A 21637-nucleotide genomic window follows, 5' to 3' on the forward strand; every position below is an offset into this window, starting at 1 on the left:
CACTAAATTTAACACACACATCAGGACTGGTGAAAATTGCCATCTTATATAAAAAAAAAACATACCCCAAAACTCAAAATTGCGCTCTAGCGCCCCCTAGTAAACAACAAAGACAAAACTGCTTGTAACTTAATGTCGTAGAGACATGAAACAACAACTTCTATGTAGGTCTCACTTAGACCTAGATTTCATACATTGACACCCTTCAACAAAAATGAACAGAAAATTGGCAAAAACCCCTTCAAAACAAAAGTTTCCTAAAAAAAATAAAATTTTTGCCTCTTTGAGCTGTAATTTGACCCCCTTAACATGCTTCCAAACTCACCAAACTGGACACACACATCAGGACTGGTAAAAAATTCGATCTAATAAAAAAAAAAAAAACTCAAAATTGCGCTCTAGCGCCCCCTAGGAATAAAACACAGACAAAACTGCTCCTAGGAAGAAAACACAGACAAAACTGCCTATAACTTCCAGTAGGAGTGTCGTAGAGACATGAAACAAAAACCTCTATGTAGGTCTCACCTAGACCTACATTTCATTCATTGGCATCCTTCAGCAAAAATCAACAGGAAGTTGGCAATCACCCCTTCAAAACAAAAGTTTGGTAAAAACCCGTCACCTCTTTTCAAACAATCTCCTCTGAGCGCGTTTGTTGTGTCGGCTTCAAACTCACACAGGAAATAAAGTAAACCCATCTGATTAAAAGTTGCGCAGAAAGTTTTTGTAACTGCTCCGGTTTTGATTTTAGGATCCTTCAAAGAACTGCTGCGCTGCTGCCGTCTCAAGATGGCCGCTTAAAAGCAGGAAGCACCAGTGTGACCCCAGGATGCAGAGAAAGTAGGTAATGTGCAGGTAAAGATATGTTGACTGGGTGATGGCAGGAGGCACCAGTGTGACCCCAGGAGGCAGGGAAGGTAGGTAATGTGCAGGTAAAGATATGTTGAATGGGTAAAAGCAGGAAACACCAGCAAAAGTCAGTCCCGTCCATCGCTGCTTGCAGCTTTAATTATTATTATTATTGCCATTCTGACACTAAAAGCTCATTAAAAAGAGTTTTAATGACAAGTGTGTTCATCCTAACCCAGCATTTCCTGTCTATAGAAACCTTGGCATTATTGCTTTTTATTCCGCACGTATTTTCAATGTAATCACGCCGGGTAATATTTGCTGAGCGAGCGTTTCCGCCTCTTTATTTTTCACTGGCGATAAGTTGGGTAATCTGCAGCCGCCTGATGGGGGGAAACAACATTGTCTTATCTTCCATATTAAGTCCATTTTTAATGCTCTCGGGGGCATATTCCATATTATCTACAAATGCTGGGTACTATCTTCATGTACTTAAAGGCCTACAGAAATGAGATGTTCTTATTTAAACGGGGATAGCAGGTCCATTCTATGTGTCATACTTCATCATTTCCCCATATTGCCATATTTTTGCTGAAAGGATTTAGTAGAGAACATCGATGATAAAGTTCGCAACTTTTGGTCGCTAATAAAAAAGCCTTGCCTGTACCGGAAGTAGCAGACGATGTGCGCGTGATGTCACAGGTTGTGGAGCTCCTCACATCCTCACATTGTTTACAATCATGGCCACCAGCAGCTAGAGCGATTCGAAACGAGAAAGCGACGATTTCCCCATTAATTTGAGCGAGGATGAAAGATTCGTGGATGAGGAAAGTGAGAGTGAAAGACTAGAAAAAGAAAAAAAGATATTGCCATATTTTGGCTGAAAGGATTTAGTAGAGAACATCCACGATAAAGTTCCCAACTTTTGGTCGCTAATAAAAAAGCCTTGCTTGAACTGGAATTGGCAGACTATGTGAGTGTGTGATGTCACGGGTTGTGGAGCTCCTCACATCTGAACATTGTTTATAATCATATAGTCATGGCCACCAGCAGCTAGAGCGATTCGAAACGAGAAAGCGACGATTTCCCCATTAATTTGAGCGAGGATGAAAGATTCGTGGATGAGGAAAGTCAGAGTGAAAGACTAGTAAAAGAAAAGAAAGATATTGCCATATTTTGGCTGAAAGGATTTAGTAGAGAACATCCACGATAAAATTTGCAACTTTTGGACGCTGATAAAAAAGCCTTGCTTGAACCAGAAGTAGCAGACGATGTGCGTGTGATGTCACGGGTTGTGGAGCTCCTCACATCCTCACATTGTTTACAATCATGGCCACTAGCAGCTAAAGCGATTCGAAACGAGAAAGCAACGATTTCCCCATTAATTTTAGCGAAGATGAAAGATTCGTGGATGAGGAAAGTGAGAGTGAAAGACTAAAAGAAGAAAAAAAAGATATTGCCATATTTTTGCTGAAAGGATTTAGTAGAGAACATCCACGATAAAATTTGCAACTTTTGGACGCTGATAAAAAAGCCTTGCCTGTACTGGAAGTAGCAGACGATGTGCGCGTGATGTCACGGGTTGTGGAGCTCCTCACATCCTCACATTGTTTACAATCATGGCCACTAGCAGCTAGAGCGATTCGAAACAAGAAAGCGACGATTTCCCCATTAATTTGAGCGAGGATGAAAGATTCGTGGATGAGGAAAGTGAGAGTGAAAGACTAGAAAAAGAAAAAAAAAGATATTGCCATATTTTTGCTGAAAGGATTTAGTAGAGAACATCCACGATAAAATTTGCAACTTTTGGTCGCTGATAAAAAAGCCTTGCTTGAACCGGAAGTAGCAGACGATGTGTGTGTGTGACGTCACGGGTTGTGGAGCTCCTCACATCTGAACATTGTTTACAATCATGGCCACCAGCAGCTAGAGCGATTCCAAACGAGAAAGCGACGATTTCCCCATTAATTTGAGCGAGGATGAAAGATTCGTGGATGAGGAAAGTGAGAGTGAAAGACTAGAAAAAGAAAAAAAAGATATTGCCATATTTTTGCTGAAAGGATTTAGTAGAGAACATCGATGATAAAGTTCGCAACTTTTGGTCGCTGATAAAAAAGCCTTGCCTGTACCGGAAGTAGCAGACGATGTGCGCGTGATGTCACAGGTTGTGGAGCTCCTCACATCCTCACATTGTTTACAATCATGGCCACTAGCAGCTAGAGCGATTCGAAACAAGAAAGCGACGATTTCCCCATTAATTTGAGCGAGGATGAAAGATTCGTGGATGAGGAAAGTGAGAGTGAAAGACTAGAAAAAGAAAAAAAAAGATATTGCCATATTTTTGCTGAAAGGATTTAGTAGAGAACATCCACGATAAAATTTGCAACTTTTGGTCCCTGATAAAAAAGCCTTGCTTGAACCGGAAGTAGCAGACAATGTGCGCGTGACGTCACGGGTTGTGGAGCTCCTCACATCTGAACATTGTTTACAATCATGGCCACTAGCAGCTAAAGCGATTCGAAACGAGAAAGCGACGATTTCCCCATTAATTTGAGCGAGGATGAAAGATTCGTGGATGAGGAAAGTGAGAGTGAAGGACTAGAAGGAGAAAAAAAAGACAGGGCAGTGGGAGCGATTCAGATGTTATTAGACACATTTACTAGTGCGTCTGCCTCACAATACGAAGTTCCTGCAGTCCTGGGTTCAAATCCAGGCTCGGGATCTTTCTGTGTGGAGTTTGCATGTTCTCCCCGTGAATGCGTGGGTTCCCTCCGGGTACTCCGGCTTCCTCCCACCTCCAAAGACATGCACCTGGGGATAGGTTGATTGGCAACACTAAATTGGCCCTAGTGTGTGAATGTTGTCTGTCTATCTGTGTTGGCCCTGCGATGAGGTGGCGACTTGTCCAGGGTGTACCCCGCCTCCCGCCCAATTGTAGCTGAGATAGGCGCCAGCGCCCCCCGTGATCCCAAAAGGGAATAAGCGGTAGGAAATGGAAAATGGATTCTGGAAAATCCCTTATCTGCTTATTGTGTTACTAGTGTTGTACTGAGATTTTATAGTTGTGCCTGAAAGTCGGAGGGGTGTGGTGACCGCCAGTGTCTCTGAGGGAAGCCACGTTTCTCGATGAGGCGAAGCGACGGGCTGAGCTTTTTTTCCCCCCTCCTCCACGGTGGAAGCATACCACCGGTCGGAGGAGGCAAGAGAGTCCGCAGCTGCCTCTTTGACAGGTGGACGAGGAACGACGCAAGCTCCGCTCATGTCTACGGTAAGAGCCGACTTACTACCACAATTTTCTCACCAAAACCTGCCGGTTGACATGTTCGCTTGACCGCTCTGTTCCATAGTAAAGCTTCACCTTCGGGAATGTAAACAAGGAAACACCGGCTGTGTTTGTGTTGCTCAAGGCGGCCGCAATACACCGCTTCCCACCTACATCTTTCTTCTTTGACGTCTCCGTTATTAATTGAACAAATTGCAAAAGATTCAGCAACACAGATGTCCAGAATACTGTGTAATTATGCGATTAAAGCAGACCACTTATAGCTGGGATCGGGCCGGAAAAAAAATGTCCGCTGCAATCCGAGACAATACTGACGTTTTCAACAGGATACGTCGCCCAAAATTTATAATTGCAATTTAGTAAACTAAAAAGTCCGTATTGTCATGTGTTGCAATGTTAATATTTCATCATTGATATATAAACTATCAGACTGCGTGGTCGCTAGTAGTGTTTGTGTTGCTAAAGGCGGCCGCAATACACCGCTTCCCACCTACATCGTTCTTCTTTGACGTCTCCATTATTAATTGAACAAATTGCAAAAGATTCAGCAGCACAGATGTCCAGAATACTGTGGAATTATGCGATTAAAGAAGACTAATTATAGCTGGGATCGGGCCGGAAAAAAAATTTCCGCTGCAATCCGAGACAATACTGACGTTTTCAACGTGATACTTCGCCCAACATTTAAAATTGCAATTAAGTAAACTGAAAAGGCCGTATTGGCATGTGTTGCAATGTTAATATTTCATCATTGATATATAAACTATCAGACTGTGTGGTGGCTAGTAGTGTTTGTGTTGCTAAAGGCGGCCGCAATACACCGCTTCCCACCTACATCGTTCTTCTTTGACGTCTCCATTATTCATTGAACAAATTGCAAAAGATTCAGCAGCACAGATGTCCAGAATACTGTATTAATTATGCGATTAAAGCAGACGACTTATAGCTGGGATCGGGCCAGAAAAAAAATGTCCGCTGCAATCCAAGACAATACTGACGTTTTCAACAGGATACGTCGCCCAACATTTTAAATTGCAATCAAGTAAACTGAAAAGTCTGTATTGGCATGTGTTGCAATGTTAATATTTCATCATTGATATATAAACTATCAGACTGTGTGGTCGCTAGTAGTGTTTGTGTCGCTAAAGGCGGCCGCAATACACCGCTTCCCACCTACATCGTTCTTCTTTGACGTCTCCATTATTCATTGAACAAATTGCAAAAGATTCAGCAACACAGATGTCCAGAATACTGTATTAGTTATGCGATTAAAGCAGACTACTTATAGCTGGGATCGGGCCAGAAAAAAAATGTCCGCTGCAATCCGAGACAATACTGACGTTTTCAACAAGATACTTCGCCCAACATTTAAAATTGCAATTAAGTAAACTAAAGCGTCCGTATTGTCATGTGTTGCAATGTTAATATTTCATCATTGATATATAAACTATCAGACTGCGTGGTTGCTAGTAGTGGCTTTCAGTAGGACTTTAATAGTTACTGCTAATTAAAGGAAGGAACATCATTTCCAGCACAATGGTGCACAAAGGGGTCTGCTGCCCTCTAGCGGCTGATGTGTGCAACAACAACAACATGAGCTGAGTGAGACTTCAACAATGGGGGCCATTTTGATACATGTTGTCCATAAAAGATAGTAACAATGTGCTAAACTAAAGATAACATCTACATCTCAGCTTTGTGTTATCCATAACAAAGCCTGTCCTACGTAAATGTGCCCCAAATTAAGCATTTTCAAGGATAAAAATGGCGAAATGAAGTAACAATACCAATTAAAGCTGCAAGCAGCGTTGGTCGGGTCCGCCTTTGGCTGCTGCCCCCGAGACCCACGGCCGTTAGAAGACGCCTTGGAGCCACTATTTTGAGAATCTAATGCATTGTGAAAGTAATGCAGTTGTTGTATTGAAGTGAAAATATCAAACTTCCTGTTGATTTTTGCTAAAGTATGTTAATTATTCAAATGTAGGTCTAAGTGACACCTACATAGTGGTTTTTGTTTCATGTCTCTCTGACATTCCTACCGGAAGTTAACCGTTTTAACCCCTTTGAAATTGTGATAATGTTCCCCTTTAATGTACCATTTGACTCCCTCAAATGACCTGGACACAATCAGGAACAGACTGTTCTGAGGAAACTCTCCCGAGGACTCCTCAAAGATGGACGCTTTTGACCGTTCTTTTTGTCAACAACACCTGTGGTCGAACTTTGTCAGTCCATATAAAAACATTTCATCATCTCTCCCAAGTTAATTGGGCATATATGCACACATGACCCCCACCCTTGAATCAACGCCTTCTCCACCACTTAATTCCTCTGGGGCTGTGGATGGCTGAGCAGCGCTATTTAGCTCCTCAAACCCACCCCCTCCCTCTGTTGCAAGTTGGTGTGATATATGTACCAGGTCTAAATGTGTGCCATGCTATGGGAGGTTTTTTCTTTGGTCTCAGTCTGGACCCCTACTGAGGGTCTAGCCTTAGACTGATATTTTTTTTACTCCCCCCTCTCCCAATGTTACCCTTTTCTCACCTTTTTAAGGAACGCCGTAAGTGGCTGATCCCTTGGCGGTCTCGGGACTTTGCCCAAAATGAAAGTTCGTTGTATTTGTGCAATGACAATGAAGATCTATTCTATCCTATCCTATAGTAGGTTGGAAGAAATATTTCACAAATATTCTTTGTCGAAAAAGCAGAAGCTAAAATGAAGAATAAAATAAAAATTAATTTACTTGAACATTGATTTAAATTGTCAGGAAAAAAGAGGAAGGAACTTTAACACTGTTACAAATATGCGCCACACTGTGAACCCACACCAAACAACACAATTCGGGAGAACATCCGCACCGTAACACAACAGAACAAATACCCAGAAGCCCTTGCAGCACTAACTCTTCCGGGACACTACAATATTTTATTTTCTCGCGGCCCGGCCTCACCCAGAGTTTGAGACCCCTGTTCTAAATTTTCCAGAACACTTTTTTTTTTTTAAAGAAATTCAAAAGACTTTGAAATAAGATTTAAATTTGATTCTACAGATTTTCTAGATTTGCCAGAATAATTTTTGGGAATTTTAATCATAATAAGTTTGAAGAAATATTTCACAAATTTTCTTCGTGGAAAAAACAGAAGCTAAAATTAAGAATTTAATTAAAATTGATTTATTATTCTTTACTATAAAAAATAAATTTACCTCAACATTGATTTAAATTGTCAGGAAAGAAGAGGAAGGAATTTAAAAGGTAAAAAGGTATATGTGTTCAAAAATCCTAAAAACATTTTTAAGGTTGTATTTTTTTCTCCAAAATTGCCTTTCTGAAAGTTATAAGAAGCAAAGTAAAAAAATATAAGAATTTATTTAAACAAGTGAAGACCAAGTCTTTCAAATATTTTCTTGGGTTTTCAAATTCTATTTGAGTTTTGTCTCTCTTAGAATTAAAAATGTCCAGCAAAGCGAGACCAGCTTGCTAGTAAATAAATAACATTTAAAAGATAGAGGCAGCTCACTGGTAAGTGCTGCTATTTGAGCTATTTTTATTTTTTATTGATAATTTTATTGTTTATATTTGAGCTATTTTTATTTTTTATTAATAATTGTATTGTGTATATTTGAGCTATTTTTAGAACCAGCTTGCTAGTAAATAAATACAATTTAAAAGACAGAGGCAGCTCACTGGTAAGTGCTACTATTTGAGCTATTTTTATTTTTTATTGATAATTTTATTGTTTATATTTGAGCTATTTGAGCTATTTTTAGAACAGGCCAGCGGGCGACCCCTGGTGTAAACAAACCCCGCCTCCTACCTCAACGAGGAGCAAAAAGCTGTTTCATCTTACCTGAGCCCCCCGAGTCCGGGTGGACAGCTGCAGACGAAGCCGCCGCCCACGGCCTGGCACTCGCCCCCGTTCTGACAAGGACCGGGGCTGCAGGGCGTCACTCGGAGCTCACAGCGCCCCCCGGTGAAGCCGGCGCCGCAGGTGCAGGTGAAAGCTGGGAGGGAGACACGCGGACTTCAGCCACGGCGCCCAAAAGACCGCCACTCGGTCGGACCCACCTCCGTTGGGCAGACCGCCGCACACGCCCCCGTTGAGGCAGGGTGTGGTGACGCAGGGGTCCGGGTGGAGGACGCAGCCCGCCTTGACCTGGCTCAGCCCGGCGATCTGAGCGTAGCGGCTGCGTTTGTTCTGGAGAGGAAGCTCCCTGCCGTTGAGCGTCAGCGAGCTCAGGCAGCCCTGGAAGCCATCTTGGACCCCGGGCGCCGCCTCGCCGGTCTGGGGCCTCACCTGCGCCCCGAAGAAGAAGGAGGACTCCGGCGCCACGGGCCAGAGTCGGGCCGGCGCCGTGGCCGCCCGCCGCCGCTCCACGTAGCTGTCGTCCAGCGAGAGGAGGGTGTAGTTCCGCGTCAGCTCCAAGGCCACGGCGTGCCAGAGGCCGTCGTCGACCTGCCGGCCGGAGATCCCCATGATGCCGAGCGTGTTGTCGCAGTCCAGCTGGAACCACAGGCGCCCTCCTTCGATCTGGAACACGCTGGTCAGGACCGGCGGCGCCCGGGTGAAAAGGTGGAGCGCCTTACCTTCAACATGGTGCAGGGGTTGACCCTGGCGAACATGATGACCCCCCTGGGCTGCAGCGTGCGGACCCTCAGGCTCAGCCTCATCTCGCCGCTCTGGTCGCCCTCCGTCACTTTGTACTTCACGTAGCTGCTGCCCGAGAAACTCAGCGAGCTTTGGCCTGCCCGACAAACATGGCGGCAGGATTCAGCCAGGAATAATAATAATAACAATGAGTGCGCTAGCTTGTTGCTAACATACATTGGATTTGTCATAGACAGGCTACTGATTAGCATTGGCGATTTTATATGGCGATTTCCACATATCCAAATATGTTTGTAAAACTAAGTTGCACGTTACAATCAAACACTTTTAAGTACAATACTTGCAGTATTAACACTTTTTAGAGCGCAACAAGAGACTACAAACTATGAAAACTAGTAAACTAAAGTCATAGGAATAGGTACTGGATCCGGTACTTTTTTTGGCAGACACCGAATTCCGCCGGTCTTACCGAGCACTGATTCATGTGAACTTACAGTATTAACACTTTTTGGGACACCGCAAAAGACTACAAAATTAAAATCAGTAGATTTCACTCAAAAATTGCTCCAACGTAAGTAAAGTAAGGCTCCGCATCTCCCAAAAGTGCGCTAGCTTGATACTAATATGTATTGGATTTGCTATTGACATGCTACTGATTAGCATTAGCAATTTTACATGGCGATCTAAGCACTTCCGAATTTTTAGATGAAAACTAAGATGCACGTTACAATCAAACACTATTAAGTACAATACTTGCAGTATTAACACTTTTTAGGGCACAACGAGAGACTAAAAAATATGAAAACTAGTCAACTAAAGTCATAGGAATAGGTACTGAATCCGGTACTTTTTTTGGCAGACACTGAATTCCGCCGGTCTTACCGAGCAGTGATTCATGTGAACTTACAGTATTAACACGTTTTGGGACACCGCAAAAGACTACAAAATTACAATCAGTAGATTTCACTCAAAAATTGCTCCATTGTAAGTAAAGTAAGGCTCCGCATCTCCCAAACGTGCACTAGCTTGATGCTAATATGTATTGGATTTCCTGTTCACATGCTACTAATTAGCATTAGCAATTTTACATGGCGATCTCAACTCCTCCAAATGTGGAAACTAAGATGCACGTTACAATCAAACAATAATAAGTACAATACTTACAGTAGTAACACTTTTTACGGTGCAACGAGAGACTAAAAAACATGAGAATCAGTAAACTGGCATCATAGGAATAGGTACTGGATCCGGTACTTTTTTGGCAGACACCGAATTCCACCGGTCTTACCGAGCACTGATTCATGTGAACTTACAGTATTAACACTTTTTGGTAGACAACAAAAGACTAGAAAATTAAAATGAGTAGATTTCATTTAAAAATCCTCCGACATAAGTAAAGTAAGGCTCCGCAACTCCCAAAAGTGCACTAGCTTGATGCTAATATGTATCGAATTTGCTGTTGACATGCTACTGATTAGCATTAGCAATTTTATCTGGCGATTTTAACACCTCAAAATGTGGAAACTAAGCTGCATGCTACAGTCAAAGAGTAATAAGTACAATACTTGCAGTATTAACACTTTTTAGGGCACAACGTGAAACTAGAAAATATGAAAACTAGTTAACTGGCATCATAGGAATAGGTACTGGATCCGGTACTTTTTTGGCAGACACCAAATTCTGCCGGTCTTACCGAGCACTGATTCATGTGAACTTACAGTATTAACACTTTTTTGCTAGACAACAAAAGACTAAAAAATTAAAATGAGTAGATTTCACTCAAAAATTGCTCCGACATAAGTAAAGTAAGGCTCCACTTTTCCCAAACGTGCACTAGCTTGATGCTAATATTAATTGGATTTGCTGTTCACATGCTACTGATTAGCATTAGCGATTTTACATGGCGATATCAACACTTAAGAATTTGTTAATGAAAACTAAGCTGCACGTTACAATCAAACAGTAATAAGTACAATACTTACAGTATTAACACTTTTTAGGGCACAACAAGAGACTAGAAAACATCCTGCCGGTCTTACCGGGCACCGATTCATGTGAACTTACAGTATTAACACTTTTTGGGACACTGCAAAAGACTACAAAATTTCCCAAAAGTGCACTAGCTTGATGCTAATATGTATTGGATTTCCTGTTCACATGCTACTAATTAGCATTAGCAATTTTATATGGCGATCTCAACTCCTCCAAATGTGGAAACTAAGATGCACGTTACAATCAAACAATAATAAGCCCAATACTTGCAGTATTAACACTTTTTAGGGTGCAACGAGAGACTAGAAAACATGAAAATTAGTAAACTGGCATCAAAGGAATAGGTACTGGATCCGGTACTTTTTCTGGCAGACACCGAATTCCGCCGGTCTTACCGAGCACTGATTCATGTGAACTTACAGTATTAACACTTTTTGCTAGACAACAAAAGACTAGATAATTAAAATGAGTAGATTTCATTTAAAAATCCTCCGACATAAGTAAAGTAAGGCTCCGCAACTCCCAAAAGTGCACTAGCTTGATGCTAATATGTATCGAATTTGCTGTTGACATGCTACTGATTAGCATTAGCAATTTTATCTGGCGATTTTAACACCTCCAAATGTGGAAACTAAGCTGCATGCTACAGTCAAAGAGTAATAAGTACAATACTTGCAGTATTAACACTTTTTAGGGCGCAATGAGAGACTAAAAAACATGAAAATCAGTAAACTGGCATCATAGGAATAGGTACTGGATCCGGTACTTTTTCTGGCAGACACCGAATTCCGCCGGTCTTACCGAGCACTGATTCATGTGAACTTACAGTATTAACACTTTTTGGTAGACAACAAAAGACTAGAAAATTAAAATGAGTAGATTTCATTTAAAAATCCTCCGACATAAGTAAAGTAAGGCTCCGCTTTTCCCAAAAGTGCACTACCTTGATGCTAATATATATTGGATTTGCTATTAACATGCTACTAATTAGCATTAGCAATTTTACATGGCAATTTTAACACCACCAAATGTTTTTATGAAACTAAGCAGCACGTTACAATCAAACAGTATTAATTAACTACAATACTTGCAGTATTAACACGTTTTAGGGCACAACAAGAGACTAGAAAACATGAAAATCAGTAAACTGGCATCATAGGAATAGGTACTGGATCCGGTACTTTTTTGGCACAGACTGAATCCTATCATGTGAACTTACATTATTTACACTTTTTGGGGTACAGCAAAATTAAAATCAGTTGATTTCACTCAAAAAAGCTCCGACGTAAGTAAAGTAAGGCGCCACTTTTCCAAAAGTGCACTAGCTTGATGCTAATATGTATCGAATTTGCTGTTGACATGCTACTGATTAGCATTAGCAATTCTCGCTCACTGGTAAGTGCTGCTATTTGAGCTATTTTTTTATTATTATTATTATTATTATTTTTTTTTTAATAGAGGCAGCTCACTGGTAAGTGCTGTTATTTGAGCTATTTTTAGAACAGGCCAGCGGGCGACTCATCTGGTCCTTATTGGCGACCCCTGCTCTAAAGGGACAAACGTGGGTTTTCCGCCCGGCACTGGTGTTGGACTTGTCTCCATTTAATGTCGCCACAAGAGTTAGTGCTGCAAGGGTTTCTGGGTATTTGTTCTGTTGTGTTATGGTGCGGATGTTCTCCTGAATCGCGCTTGTCATTCTTGTTTGGTGTGGGTTCACACATATTAGTAACAGTGTTAAAGTTGTTTCTACGGCCACCCTCAGTGTGAAGTGAAGTGAATTGAATTATATTTATATAGCGCTTTTCTCAAGTGACTCAAAGTGCTTTACATAGTGACACCCAATATCTAAGTTAGATTTAAAGCAGTGTGGGTGTCACTGGGAGCAGGTGGGTAAAGTGTCTTGCCCAAGGACACGACGGCAGTGACTAGGATGGCGGATGCGGGAATCGAACCTGCAACCGTCAACCGAGCTATGCCGCGCAGGGGGCAGAACGTGTCACATGACGTCCAGGTAGAAGAGGTTCCGTACCTGCACACTGGTCCAGGTGCTCAGGCAGACACTGGCAGACAGGTGGCGCCGTGGGTCCGGTGCGAACACAGCGCATGTCTGCAGGACAGGACTGGCCCTGGCAGAGCTCCACGGGGGCGGAGCATGTCCCACCTGGCGGGAAGACGAGCAGGTGAAGGCCACGGCGTGAGCGCCATCCGGCCGGCGTGTGATTTACCAAGACAGGTGCAGGTCTCCACCCGCCTGAACCGCGGCGCCACCAAGCTGACTTTCTCCGTGCTGTAGGCGAGCGTGGAGCCGGCGTCCACGGCCGTCACCTGCTGGCACGTCTTGTCCCCGCACGCCAGCGTCCCCGAGCAGGCGCCGCCCACCGCCGCCGCCCCGGCCAGGACCCCCCGCAGCTGCCCCCTCGCCGCCGCCTCCTTCAGCTCGGCGGCCACCTCCGACGGCGAGTAGAAGCCTCCCCTCCGCCCGGCGCCGGCCGTCTCGGGTCGCTCCACGGCCACGAGGAGGTCCACGTCGGACCCGCCCTCCGCCGGCTGCACGCCCAGGATGTGAAGCGGGTCCTGTTGCCCCGCCGACCATCGCCAGCCCGCCAGCGTCCGCAGCGCCGCTTTGATCTGACCCAGGTGGCGGCCCAGCAGGTCCTCGGGGGACATGGACCTGAACCTCAAGGCGACCGCGCTGCGCAACAAAACCTCGGTCACCTGTTCCACCTGCACGGAAACGCCCGCGACCACCGCGAAGCGTCCGTCGCTGACTGTGGCGTTCATCTGGTACCTGGGGGGAGAACATCAGACATTTTGGAAAGGGAGATCACAATCAATGTGGGGACATTAAATGGAGACAAGTCCAACACCAGTGCCGGGCGGAAAACCCACGTTTGTCCCTTTAGACCAGGGGTCACCAATAAGGACCAGATGAGTCGCCCGCTGGCCTGTTCTAAAAATAGCTCAAATAGCAGCACTTACCAGTGAGCTGCCTCAATTTTTAAAAAATAAATTAAAAAAATAATAATAAAAAAATTGCTCAAATAGCAGCACTTACCAGTGAGCTACCTCAATTTTAAAAAATAAATTAAAAAAAATAATAATAAAAAAAATAGCTCAAATAGCAGCACTTACCAGTGAGCTGCCTCAATTTTTAAAACTGTATTTATTTACTAGCAAGCTGGTCTCGCTTTGCTGGACATTTTTAATTCTAAGAGAGACAAAACTCAAATAAAATTTAGAGCAGGGGTCACCAATAAGGACCAGATGAGTCGCCCGCTGGCCTGTTCTAAAAATAGCTCAAATAGCAGCACTTACCAGTGAGCTACCTCAATTTTTAAAAATAAATTAAAAAAAAAAATTATAAAAATAGCTCAAATAGCAGCACTTACCAGTGAGCTACCTCAATTTTTAAAAATAAATAAAAAAAATAGCTCAAATAGCAGCACTTACCAGTGAGCTGCCTCAATTTTTAAAACTGTATTTATTTACTAGCAAGCTGGTCTCGCTTTGCTGGACATTTTTAATTCTAAGAGAGACAAAACTCAAATAAAATTTAGAGCAGGAGTCACCAATAAGGACCAGATGAGTCGCCCGCTGGCCTGTTCTAAAAATAGCTCAAATAGCAGCACTTACCAGTGAGCTACCTCAATTTTTACAAATAAATAAAAAAAATAATAAGAAAAAAATTGCTCAAATAGCAGCACTTACCAGTGAGCTACCTCAATTTTTAAAAATAAATTAAAAAAAGAAATTATAAAAATAGCTCAAATAGCAGCACTTACCAGTGAGCTACCTTAATTTTTAAAAATAAATAAAAAAAATAGCTCAAATAGCAGCACTTACCAGTGAGCTGCCTCAATTTTTAAAACTGTATTTATTTACTAGCAAGCTGGTCTCGCTTTGCTTGACATTTTTAATTCTAAGAGAGACAAAACTCAAAATTTAGAGCAGGGGTCACCAATAAGGACCAGATGAGTCGCCCGCTGGCCTGTTCTAAAAATAGCTCAAATAGCAGCACTTACCAGTGAGCTACCTCAATTTTTACAAATAAATAAAAAAAATAATAAGAAAAAAATTGCTCAAATAGCAGCACTTACCAGTGAGCTACCTCAATTTAAAAAAAAAAATAAAAATAAAAAATAATAAAAATAGCTCAAATAGCAGCACTTACCAGTGAGCTACCTCAATTTTTAAAAATAAATAAAAAAAATAGCTCAAATAGCAGCACTTACCAGTGAGCTGCCTCAATTTTTAAAACTGTATTTATTTACTAGCAAGCTGGTCTCGCTTTGCTTGACATTTTTAATTCTAAGAGAGACAAAACTCAAATAGAATTTGAAAATCCCAGAAAATATTTGAAAGACTTGGTCTTCACTTGTTTAAATAAATTCTTATATTTTTTTACTTTGCTTCTTATAACTTTCAGAAAGACAATTTTAGAGAAAAACTACAACCTTAAAAATGATTTTAGGATTTTTAAACACATATACCTTTTTACCTTTTAAATTCCTTCCTCTTCTTTCCTGACAATTTAAGTCAATGTTCAAGTATTTATTTTTATAGTAAAGAATAATAAATCAATTTTAATTTAATTCTTCATTTTAGCTTCTGTTTTTCCACGAAGAAAATTTGTGAAATATTTCTTCAAACTTATAATGATTAAAATTCCCAAAAAATATTCTAGCAAATCTAGAAAATCTGTAGAATCAAATTTAAATCTTATTTCAAAGTCTTTTGAATTTATTTAAAAAAAAACGTGTTCTAGAAAATATAAAACAGGGGTCTCAAACTCTGGGTGAGGCCGGGCCGCGAGAAAAGTAAATATTGTAGCGTCCCGGAAGAGTTAGTGCTGCAAGGGGTCCTGGGTATTGGTTCTGTCGTGCTCATGTTGTGTTACGGTGCGGATGTTCTCCTGAATTGTGTTGTTTGGTGTGGGTTCACAGTGTGGCGCATATTTGTAACAGTGTTAAAGTTGTTTATACGGCCCCCCTCAGTGTGACCTGTATGGCTGCTGACCAAGTATGCCTTGCATTCACAAAGCCGTAGATATTATGTGATAGGGCCGGCACGCAAAGGCACTGCCTTTAAGGTTTATTGAGGCTCTCTGCGTCCGTGTACCACTCCGTACCGCGACATTTTAAAAAGTCATAAATTTTAATTTTTAAAACTAATACCGATAATTTCCAATATCACATTTTAAAGCATTTATCGGACATCTCTACAAATAAGTTTGAATTGGTCCAGGTTATCGGGGACTGTTATTACCGACGGACAGGTGTCGCGGTGTGACTATAGCCGGGCACGTAAGAAAACCCTGGTCTCCATGGCAACGTCTCTGTCGAGTTCACTCATTTGCTGCTTATCCACTAATGCAGGGGGAGGCAAAACAGAACGATGAAAGAGCCATTTTGGAGCCAAATAAAAACGCTGTCAAGTGACATTCATATAAAACTTGCAGGCCGCACTAAAATTAGACTTTCATATTAAGGTGGGGGCCGCAAAATAATGTCTCGCAGGCCGGAATTGGCCCCCGGTCCACGTGTCTGAGACCCCTGATCTAGAAGAAATAATGATTTGTCTTTGTTAGAAATATAGCTTGGTCCAATTTGTTATATATTCTAACAAAGTGCAGATTGGATTTTAACACATTTAAAACATGTCAGAAAAATTCTAAAATTAATTTTAATCAGGAAAAATGACTAATGATGTTCCATAAAATTATTTTTTAAATTTTTTCAAAAAGATTCGAATTAGTTAGTTTTCCTCTTCTTTTTTTCGGTTGAATGTTGAATTTTAAAGAGTCAAAATATATTTATAAAAATATTTATCCGTTCATGTATAAATATTTATTGGGAGAAATAATTAAGATGATCAGTGTTTCCACAAAGATAAATATCAGTAATTATTAATAATAACATAGAGTTAAAGGTAGATTGAGCAAATTGGCTATTTCTGGCAATTTATTGAAGTGTGTATCAAACTGGGAGCCCTTGGCATGAATCAGTACCCAAGAAGTAGCTCTTGCTTTCAAAAAGGTTGCTGACTCCTGCTTTAAACCAACAAATCATGGCTTTTGATACTTGAAAGCATCTTAAAAGTATGTTAACTTGTCCTATGGTAGCATGCTAACCTTAGCATGCTGACATTTGTTAGCTAATCCTATGTAACATTTTATCGCATTTCATCCGTTTAAACCTATAAATCATGGATTTTGATACTTGAAACCATCTTAAAAGTATGTTAACTTGTCCTATGGTTGCATTGTAACTTAAGCATGCTAACATTTTAGCTCATTTCATTCATTTAAACCTAAAAATCAAGACTTTTGATACTTGAAACCATCTTAAAAGTATGTTAACTTGTCTTATGGCAGCATTTTATTGCATTTCATTCGTTTAAAGCTACAAATCAAGGTTTTTGAGACTTGAAACCATCTTAAAAGTATTTTAACGTGTCCTATGGTAGCATGCTAACTTTAGCATGCTAACATTTTAGCTCATTTCAGTCATTTAAACCTACGAATCATGGCTTTTGATATTTGAAACCGTCTTAAAAGTATGTTAACTTGTCCTATGGTTGCATTGTAACTTAAGCATGCTAACATTTTAGCTAATTTCGTTCATTTAAACCTACAAATCAAGACTTTTGATACTTGAAACCATCTTAAAAGTATGTTAACTTGTCTTATGGCAGCATTTTATTGCATTTAATTTGTTTAAACCTACAAATCAAGGTTTTTGATATTTGAAACCATCTTAAAAGTATGTTAACTTGTCCTATGGTTGCATTGTAACTTAAGCATGCGAACATTTTAGCTCATTTCGTTCATTTAAATCAACAAATCTTGGCTTTTGATACTTGAAACCATCTTAAAAGTATGTTAACTTTTCCTATGGTAGCATGCTAACATTTTAGCTAATTTCATTCATTTAAACCGACAAATCAAGGTTTTTGATACTTGAAACCATCTTAAAAGTATGTTAACTTGTCCTATGGTAGAATTCTAACCTTAGCATGCTGACATTTGTTAGCTAATCCTATGTAACATTTTATCGCAATTAATTTGTTTAAACCTACAAATCAAGGTTTTTGATACTTGAAACCATCTTAAAAGTATGTTAACTTGTCCTATGGTTGCATTGTAACTTAAGCATGCTAACATTTTAGCTCATTTCCTTCATTTAAACCAACAAATCATGGCTTTTGATACGTGAAACCATCCTAAAAGTATGTTATCTCTTCCTATGGTAGCATGCTAACTTTAGCATGCTAACATTTTAGCTAATTTCCTTCATTTAAACCGACAAATCATGGCTTTTGATACTTGAAACCGTCTTAAAAGTATGTTAACGTGTCCTATGGTAGCATGCTAACTTTAGCATGCTAACATTTTAGCTCATTTCAGTCATTTAAACCTACGAATCATGGCTTTTGATATTTGAAACCGTCTTAAAAGTATGTTAACTTGTCCTATGGTTGCATTGTAACTTAAGCATGCTAACATTTTATCTCATTTCATTCATTTAAACCTACAAATCAAGACTTTTGATACTTGAAACCATCTTAAAAGTATGTTAACTTGTCTTATGGCAGCATTTTATTGCATTTAATTTGTTTAAACCTACAAATCAAGGTTTTTGATATTTGAAACCATCTTAAAAGTATGTTAACGTGCCCTATGGTTGCATTGTAACTTAAGCATGCGAACATTTTAGCTCATTTCGTTCATTTAAATCAACAAATCTTGGCTTTTGATACTTGAAACCATCTTAAAAGTATGTTAACTTTTCCTATGGTAGCATGCTAACATTTTAGCTAATTTCATTCATTTAAACCGACAAATCATGGCTTTTGATACTTAAAACCGTCTTAAAAGTATGTTAACTTGTCCCATGGTTGCATTGTAACTTAAGCATGCTAACATTTTAGCTCATTTCGTTCATTTAAACCAACAAATCATGGCTTTTGATACTTGAAATCATCTTATAAGTATGTTAACTAATCCTATGGTAGCATTTTATCACATTTCATTCGTTTAAACCTACAAATCATGGCTTTTGATACTTGAAACTGTCTTAAAAGTATGTTAACATGTCGAATGGTAGCATTCTAACTTTAGCATGCTAACACTTTAAGTTAGTACCTACAAATTTAATACTTGAAACCATGTCCTATGGTAGCATTTTATCTCATTGCATTCATTTAAACCTATAAATCTTGGCTTTTGATACTTGAAACCATCTTAAAAGTATAACTTGTCAAATTGTAGAATTCTAACCTCAGCATGCTAACATTTTAGCTCATTTCCTTCATTTAAACCGACAAATCATGGCTTTTGATACTTGAAACCATCTTAAAAGTATGTTAACTTGTCCTATGGTTGCATGTTAACCTTAGCATGCTAATATTTTATCTCATTTCATTTATTTAAACCTATAAATCAAGTCTTTTGATACTTGAAACTATCTTAAAAGTATGTTAACTTGTCCTATGGTAACATGTTAACCTTAGCATGCTAATATTTTATCTCATTTCATTCATTTAAACCTACAAATCAAGACTTTTGATACTTGAAACCATCTTAAAAGAATGTTAACTTGTCTTATGGCAGCATTTTATTGCATTTAATTTGTTTAAACCTACAAATCAAGGTTTTTGATATTTGAAACCATCTTAAAAGTATTTTAACGTGCCCTATGGTTGCATTGTAACTTAAGCATGCTAACATTTTAGCTCATTTCGTTCATTTAAATCAACAAATCTTGGCTTTTGATACTTGAAACCATCTTAAAAGTATGTTAACTTTTCCTATGGTAGCATGCTAACATTTTAGCTAATTTCATTCATTTAAACCAACAAATCATGGCTTTTGATACTTAAAACCGTCTTAAAAGTATGTTAACTTGTCCTATGGTTGCATTGTAACTTAACCATGCTAACATTTTAGCTCATTTCGTTCATTTAAACCAACAAATCATGGCTTTTGATACTTGAAATCATCTTATAAGTATGTTAACTAATCCTATGGTAGCATTTTATCACATTTCATTCGTTTAAACCTATAAATCATGGCTTTTGATACTTGAAACCATCTTAAAAGTATGTTAACTTGTCTTATGGTAGCATTCTAACTTTAGCATGCTAACATTTTAAATTAGTACCTACAAATTTGATACTTGAAACCATGTCCTATGGTAGCATTTTATCTCATTTCATTCGTTTAAACCCAAAAATCTTGGCTTTTGATACTTGAAACCATCTTAAAAGTATAACTTGTCAAATGGTAGAATTCTAACCTTAGCATGCTGACATTTTAGCTCATTTCCTTCATTTAAACCGACAAATCATGGCTTTTGATACTTGAAATCATCTTATAAGTATGTTAACTAATCCTATGGTAGCATTTTATCACATTTCATTCGTTTAAACCTACAAATCATGGCTTTTGATACTTGAAACCATCTTAAAAGTATGTTAACTTGTCCTATGGTAGAATTCTAACCTTAGCATGCTGACATTTGAGCCCATTTCCTTCATTTAAACCGACAAATCATGGCTTTTGATACTTGAAACTGTCTTAAAAGTATGTTAACATGTCGAATGGTAGCATTCTAACTTTAGCATGCTAACACTTTAAGTTAGTACCTACAAATTTAATACTTGAAACCATGTCCTATGGTAGCATTTTATCTCATTGCATTCATTTAAACCTATAAATCTTGGCTTTTGATACTTGAAACCATCTTAAAAGTATAACTTGTCAAATTGTAGAATTCTAACCTCAGCATGCTAACATTTTAGCTCATTTCCTTCATTTAAACCGACAAATCATGGCTTTTGATACTTGAAACCATCTTAAAAGTATGTTAACTTGTCCTATGGTTGCATGTTAACCTTAGCATGCTAATATTTTATCTCATTTCATTTATTTAAACCTATAAATCAAGTCTTTTGATACTTGAAACTATCTTAAAAGTATGTTAACTAGTCCTATTGTAGCATTTTATCTCATTTCATTCGTTTAAACCTACAAATCTTGGCTTTTGATACTTGAAACCATCTTAAAAGTATGTTAACTTCTCGAATGGTAATGTGTTAAAATTAGCATGCTAACCTTTTAAGCTACCATTTTATCTCATTTAATTTGTTTAAACCTACAAATCATGGCTTTTGATACTTGAAACCATCTTAAAAGTTTGTTAACTTGTCAAATGGTAGCATGTTAACATTAGCTTGCTAACATTTTAAGTTAGTACCTACAAATCATGGCTTTTGATACTTGAAACCATGTCCTATGGTAGCATTTTATTTGTTTAAACCTACAAATCATGGCTTTTGATACTTGAAACCATCTTAAAAGTTTGTTAACTTGTCGAAAGGTAGCATGTTAACATTAGCTTGCTAACATTTTAAGTTAGTACCTACAAATCATGGCTTTTGATACTTAAAACCATGTCCTATGGTAGCATTTCATTCATTTAAACCTACAAATCATGGCTTTTGATACTTGAAAGCATCTTAAAAGTATGTTAACTTGTCTTATGGTAGAATTCTAACCTTAGCATGCTAACATTTTAGCTAATTTCCTTAATTTTAAACCGACAAATCATGGCTTTTGATACTTGAAACCATCCTAAAAGTATGTTATCTATTCCTATGGTAGCATGCTAACTTTAGCATGCTAACATTTTAGCTCATTTCATTCATTTAAACCGACAAATCATGGCTTTTGATACTTGAAACCATCCTAAAAGTATGTTATCTTTTCCTATGGTAGCATGCTAACTTTAGCATGGTAACATTTTAGCTCATTTCATTCATTTAAACCAACAAATCATGGCTTTTGATACTTGAAACCGTCTTAAAAGTATGTTATCTTTTCCTATGGTAGCATGCTAACTTTAGC

At 39.1% G+C, this 21637-nt stretch overlaps 1 protein-coding gene across 1 annotated transcript in view; it reads right to left on the minus strand.

The window, feature by feature from the left end:
* The window catches only part of LOC133552059 (protocadherin Fat 3-like), a 193085-nt gene that overhangs the window by 29226 nt on the left and 142222 nt on the right, over positions 1–21637 (minus strand). Inside the window, exons 38-42 of the mRNA XM_061899369.1 lie at positions 12957–13519; positions 12761–12892; positions 8718–8875; positions 8199–8661; positions 7981–8134 (exon numbers count right to left, since the gene is read on the minus strand). Of these exons, the coding sequence (XP_061755353.1) occupies positions 7981–8134; positions 8199–8661; positions 8718–8875; positions 12761–12892; positions 12957–13519 (1470 nt within the window). The remainder of the gene's footprint in view (positions 1–7980; positions 8135–8198; positions 8662–8717; positions 8876–12760; positions 12893–12956; positions 13520–21637) is intronic.

The sequence above is a fragment of the Nerophis ophidion genome, linkage group LG04 (assembly GCF_033978795.1).
Source record: "Nerophis ophidion isolate RoL-2023_Sa linkage group LG04, RoL_Noph_v1.0, whole genome shotgun sequence".
Taxonomy (NCBI): domain Eukaryota; kingdom Metazoa; phylum Chordata; class Actinopteri; order Syngnathiformes; family Syngnathidae; genus Nerophis; species Nerophis ophidion.